This window comes from Mandrillus leucophaeus, unplaced genomic scaffold (assembly GCF_000951045.1).
Source record: "Mandrillus leucophaeus isolate KB7577 unplaced genomic scaffold, Mleu.le_1.0 Scaffold29, whole genome shotgun sequence".
NCBI classification, from domain to species: domain Eukaryota; kingdom Metazoa; phylum Chordata; class Mammalia; order Primates; family Cercopithecidae; genus Mandrillus; species Mandrillus leucophaeus.
In genome coordinates, this window is record NW_012103031.1 from 2,199,142 (window position 1) to 2,205,568 (window position 6,427).

The following is a 6,427-nucleotide window of genomic DNA, read 5'->3' on the forward strand; positions in this document are numbered from 1 at the left end:
AACAGAAACATCAAAAAAAAAAAAAAAAAGATATTTGGGCCAAATTCAGTGGCTCATACCTGTAATCCCAGCACTTTGGGAGACCAAGGCAGGAGGATCGCTTGAGGCCAGGAGTTGGAGACTAATCTGGGTAATGCAGCGAGATCTTGTCTGTACACAAAATGTTAACAAAATTGTGATACCTTCTGAGGCTTCCCTGTGTATCTTCTTTATTTACTAATTTTTTTTTTGAGACTGAGTCTTATGCTGTCATACAGGCTGGAGTGTAATGGTGCAATCTCAGCTCACTGCAACCTCTGCCTCCTGGTTCAAGCAATTCTTGTGCCTCAGCCTCCTGAGTAGCTGGGATTACAGGCACCTGACACCACACCCAGCTAATTTTTGTATTTTTAGTAGAGATGAGGTTTCACCGTGTTGGCCAGGCTGGTCTCAAGCTCCTGACCTCAAGTGATCCGCCTGCCTTGGCCTCCCAAAGTGCTGGGATTACAGGCATGAGCCACTGCGCCCGGCCCTGTATTTATGATATATGTCTGTATAACGTGGATACCTGAAATGGGAGGAAGATCATGTAATTTTCAACCAATTTGGGAAGAGTGAAATTGCAACTATCCATTCAGGAATGGTAGGCTTTGGTCTGCTTCCACTGGGGGCAGCTCCCTAGAGGACTATCAGAGGTCCCACCCCACAGGGGCTCCTGCTGGGGGTCTCATGTCCCCTTATACTTGGCCACAGGCGGCAGAGAAACTGTCTGAGAAGGAAAGCCTGTGTCTTCTGATAGAAGAACTTGGTGGGATCGATAGAATTGAGGCTTTACAACTGCATGAGAACCGTCAAATTGGCCGGGCGGCTTTGAACATCATCGAGAAGCACTTTGGTGAGGTAAGTGACTTAGGAGTGCGAAGGAGTGTCCAGGGGTCCTGGTGGGGCAGCTCTGCAGCGGGTGACCCTGCCGGGGCCTGGGCTGTTGCGTGTGGCAGGTGACTGGGCAGGTGGGCTTCTCTCCCGCCACATCCTCTGAAGTTAATGTGTCTCCTCTACCCGTGCTGTATCAGGTCATCTTTGAGTAGTGGCTTCTTGGTGCCTGGAAGCTGTTCGAATTCCTTAGGAGCTTATCCTGCTGCCTCTGGCTTAAAACTTCACTTTACTGGTCTCCTTTTTGGGAGAGGTATGGCAGGGGAGAGGATTTGATGCTAAAGTGACTTTTTATTTATGTATGTATGTATGTATGTATGTATGTATGTATGTACGTATTTATTTATTTATTTTTTGAGATGGTTTCACTCTGTTGCCCAGGCGGGAGGGCAGAGGCGCCATCTCGGCTCACTGCAACCTCTGCCTCCCAGATTCAGTTGATTCTTGAGCCTCCGTGACCTGAGTGGCTGGGATTAGAGAGATGTACCACCACGCCCAGCTAATCTTTAGTAGAGACAGGGTTTCCCTATGTTAGTCAGGCTGGTCTCAAACTCCTGGCTTCAAGTGATCCACCCGCCTCGGTGTAATCCCAAAGTGCTGGGATCACAGGCATGAGCCACCACGCCTGGCCCGTCTCCACAACAGTTTTTATCTTCTCAAACTGAAACTCCCTACCCGTTAACTACGAAGTCCCCAACACACCTTTCCCCCAGCCCTTGCAGTAACCATCATTTTGCTTTCTGTCTCTATGAATTTGACTATTCTAGGGACCTCATGAGTGGAATTGGTACAGCATTTGTCCTTTTGTGACTGATGTATTTCCACTTGGCATACGGTCTTCAAGGTTCATCCGTGTTGTAGCATGTCAGGATTGCTTTTTTAAGGCTGAATAATACTTCATTGAATATATATGCCGCATTGTATTTATTCATTTCCCTGTCAATGGACATGTGAGTTTCTTCTACCATTTGGCTATGGTGAATATGCTGCTATGAACGTGGGTGTGTAAGCCTGTTAGAGTCCCTGCTTCTAATTTTTTTTTTTTTTTTTTTTTAAAGACGGCCCTGCTCTGTCACCCAGGCTGGAAGGCAGTGGCAGCAATGATTGCTCACTGTAGCCTTGACTTCCCTAGACTCAAGCAGTCCTCCTACCTAAGCCTCCCAAGGAGCTGGGACTACAGGCATGCACCACCATGACAGCAGTTAACTTTTGTATTTTTTTTTTTAATAGAGATGGGGTTTCTTCATGTTGTCCAGGTTGGTCTAAAACTCCTGAGCTCAAGCAAGCCACCTGTCTCGACCTCCCAAAGTGCCGGGATTACAGGTGTGTGCCACCACGCCTGGCCCAGTTCTTTGGAGTATATATACCCAGAGTGGAATTGCTAGATTATACGGTAATTCCATTTTGAAGTTTTGAAGAACTACCATGCTCTTTTCCATAGTAGATGTACCATTTCACATCCCTACCAACAATGCATGAGGATTCCAATTTCTCCACACCCTTGCCAACACTTGTTATTTTCTGGGTGTTTTGGTAATAGCTATCCTCATGGGTATAAAGTGGAATCTCATTGTGGTTTGATTTGCACTTATATCAGAAATTTTTCATATGAGGAAGGCAACCTCACATTTATTTCATGACCAGATCAACATGGGGCTAGGAGTTTACAGAGTGACACTTCTCTTAAGTGTCAAAGGTAACTTATCAGCAAAATAAAGGACCATACAGTCAATATGACCAGGTAGATGGTGTGGTTAGCTGGGGCAGTTAATCTTGATTTGGGACCAAGAAGATGCTCTCTGCTGGGAGCAGTGGCTCACGTCTGTAATCCCAGCACTTTGGGAGGCCGAGGCAGGCCTCCCTCAAGGTTAGGGGTTCGAGACCAGCCTGGCCAACATGGCGAAACCCCGTATCTACTAAAAATACAAAATTAGCTGGGTGTGGTGGTTTGTGCCTGTAATCCCAGCTACTCAGGAGGCTGAGGCAGGAGAATCACTTGAACCCCAGAACAGAGATTGCAGTGAGCCAGGATGGTGCCACTGTATTCCGGCCTGGGCAACAGAGCAAAACTCCATCTCTGAGGAGAAGAAAAAAAAAAGCTCTCAAGCCAGGTGTGGTAGCTCAGGCCTGTAATTGCAGCACTTTGGGAGGCTAAGGCGGGTGGATTGCTCCAGCCCAGGAGCTCTGAGACCAGCCTGGGCAAAATAGCAAGACCCCATATCTACAAGAAATACAAAAATTAGCCAGGCGTAACGGCATGTGCCTGTAATCCCAGTTACTCGGGAGGCTGCAGTGGGAGGATTGCTTGAGCTGAGATTGTGCCACTGCACTCCAACCTGAGCAACAGCGTGAGACTTTTTTTTTTTTTTTTTTTGAGACAGAGTCTTGCTCTGTCACCCAGGCTGGAGTGCAGTGGCGCAATGTCAGCTCACTGCAAGCTCCACCTCCCGGGTTCATGCCATTCTCCTGCCTCAGCCTCCCAAGTAGCTGGGACCACAGGCACCCACCGCCACCATGCCAGGCTAATTTTTTGTATTTTTAGTAGAGATGAAGTTTCACTATGTTAGCCAGGATAGTCTCGATCTCCTGACCTCGTGATCTGCCCGCCTCGGCCTCCCAAAGTGCTGGGATTACAGGCGTGAGCCACTGTGCCTGGCCGAGACTGTCTTAAAAAATAAAAAAAAAGTTCTCAAAGGAGACCAGACCCAGAATGGTGATAATGGTGATAAGCATTTACCAGGTTAATGGTTCCTATGAAAACCTCATAAATAAGCTCAGCTGGGTGCAGTGGCTCACACCTGTAATCCCAGCACTTTGGGAGGCCGAGGTAGGTGGATCACCCGAGATTAGGAGTTCGAGACCAGCCTGGCCAACATGGCGAAACCCCGTGTCTACTAAAAATACAAAAATTAGCTGGGTGTGGTGACAGGCGCCCATAATTCCAGCTACTCAGGAGGCTGAGGCAGGAGAATCACTTGAACCTGGAAAGCAGAGGTTGCAGTGAGCTGCGATCATGCCACTGCACTCCAGCCTGGGCGACAGAGTGAAATGCCATCCCAAATAAATAAATAAAAAGAGACTCATCTGTTAAAGGGGGTTCGATCCCTGGGGCTTATCCAAGAATTCTGGGGTAAAGATTTCTGGACTAGAAGTAGTAGCTATACCCATCATTTGCTTACTCATTGTCAGGACGGTGTTCTATGTCTATCAAAACTGCATTAAAAACAACCTACTCACAAAAGGACAAATATTACGTGATTCCACTTAGATGTGGTACCTAGAGTCATCAAATTCATAGAAACAAAGTAGAATGGTGTTTGCCAGGTGCTGGATGAAGGAGGGAATGAGGAGTGATTTAATCAGTGATCCCCACCTTTTTGACAGTAGGGACCAGTTTTGTTTGTTTGTTTGTTTGTTTGTTTTGAGATGGAGTCTCGCTCAGTCACCCAGGCTGGAGTACAGTGGCATGATCTTGGCTCACTACAAGTCCGCCTCCCAGGTTCACGCCATTCTCCTGCCTCAGCCTCCCGAGTAGCTGGGACCACAGGCACCCGCCGCCACCACACCAGGCTAATTTTTTGTATTTTCAGTACAGACAGGGTTTCACCATGTTAGCCAGGATGATCTCGATCTCCTGACCTCGTGATCTACCCACCTTGGCCTCCCAAAGTGCTGGGATTACAGGCGTGAGCCACTGCACCTGGCAGGGACCAGTTTTTATAAAACACAAATTTTCCACAGATGGGGAGTTAGGGGATAGTTTCGGGATGATTCAAGAGCATTACATTTATTGTGTACTTTATATTATTATTACATGGTAATGTATAATGAAATAATTATACAGCTCATCATCATGCAGAATCAGTGGGAGCCCTGAGCTTTTTTCCTGCAGCTAGACAGTCCCATCTGGGCATGACAGGAGACAGTGACAGATCATCAGGCACTAGATTCTCATAAGGAGCGTGTAACCTGGTTCCCTGGCAGGTGCAGTTGACAACAGGGTTTGTGCTGCTATGAGAATCTAATTTGACAGGAGGCAGAGCTCAGGTGGTAATGTGAGTGATGGGGAGTGGCTGTAAATACAGATGAAGCTTCACTTGCTGCTCTGCTGCTCACCTTCTGCTGTGTGGCCCAGTTCCTAATAGGCCATGGACCGGGGACAGGGCGGTGGTTGGGGACTCCTGATGTAATAGGTACAAAGCTTCAGTTGTGCAAGATGAAAAAGTTCCAGAGGTGGGTGGTGGTGATGATTGCACAACAGTGTAAATGTACTTAATTGCTACTGAGCTACCTGCTTAAACATGGTGAAAGAGGGTCGATTTGGTTACAAAGTGCATTTTGCCAAATGTGCAGTGATAATGTGCTGAGAATCCTGGAGGTTATAACAGTGTCTGTTCTCTCCTGAAGGAAGAAGATGAGAGCCTAACTTTACTGAGCCAAGTCCTAGACCAAGATTATGAATTTATAGATTGTGAATGCTTAGCAAAAAAATAGCCAAGCTCCATAACTCCTAAGCCAACAACCCAGTGCTAAAGGATAACTTCTTTAAGAAGCTGTAGTCCACTATCTTAGTGTAACCCAAGTGTAACCCCAATGTGAAGCTTTTAAAACTTGACATTAATAAAATGTTCAACACTTTCACTTTTCTCTATCTGAACTTCAGATAAACCCCTTGCTTCTTAAAACCATGTGGAATTCATCTCCTAAGAATGTTTGTTTGTTTAGGCCGAGCGTGGTGGCTCACACCTGTAATCCCAGCACTTTGGGAGGCCAAGGCGGGTAGATCACCTGAGGTTAGGAGTTCGAGACCAGCCTGGCCAATATGGTGAAACTCTCTCTGCTAAAAATACAAAAAATTAGCCAGGCGTGGTGACGCATGCCTGTAATCCCAGCTATTTGGGAGGCTGAGGCAGGAGAATTGCTTGAACCCAGGAGGGTGGAGGTTGCAGTGAACTGAGATCGAGCCATTGTACTCCAGCCTGGGCAACAAGAGTGAAACTCTATCTCAAAAAAATAAAAAATAAAGAACATTTGTTTAGTAATTGCCTTTTAAAAGATCTTAAAGTAAAACCTTCAAGACAGAGTAGAATGGTCTTATAGCTATCTGGACAGACTGTTTTTCTTTCTTTTTCTCTTTTTTTTTGAGATGGAGTTTCACTCTTATCACCCAGGCTGGAGTGCAGTGGTGTGATCTAGGCTCACTGCAACCTCCGTCTCCCAGGTTCCAGTGATTTTCCTGCCTCTGCTGCCAAATAGCTGGGACTATAGGTGCCTGCCACCATGCCGGGCTAATTTTTGTATTTTTGGTAGAGACGGCATTTTACCACGTTGACCAGGCTGGTCTCAAACTCATGACCTCAGGTGGTCCACCCATCTCAGTCTCCCAAAGTGCTGGGACTACAGGCATGAGCCACCATGCCCGGCCACTACACAGACTTTGACTTGCAGATACAATATCATTGGTTCTTGGTGCTGCAGGGACAGTGTTACTGGCCACCTTTCCTCTGGCAATTAA

At 46.8% G+C, this 6,427-nt stretch overlaps 1 protein-coding gene across 1 annotated transcript in view; it reads left to right on the plus strand.

Annotated features, from left to right (window-relative positions):
• Nucleotides 1-5,551, plus strand: part of KPNA7 (karyopherin alpha 7 (importin alpha 8)) — a 36,651-nt gene extending 31,100 nt beyond the window's left edge. Inside the window, exons 9-10 of the mRNA XM_011985800.1 lie at nt 733-879; nt 5,320-5,551. Of these exons, the coding sequence (XP_011841190.1) occupies nt 733-879; nt 5,320-5,406 (234 nt within the window). The 3' untranslated portion in view covers nt 5,407-5,551. The remainder of the gene's footprint in view (nt 1-732; nt 880-5,319) is intronic.
• The last annotated feature ends 876 nt before the right edge of the window (nt 5,552-6,427 follow it).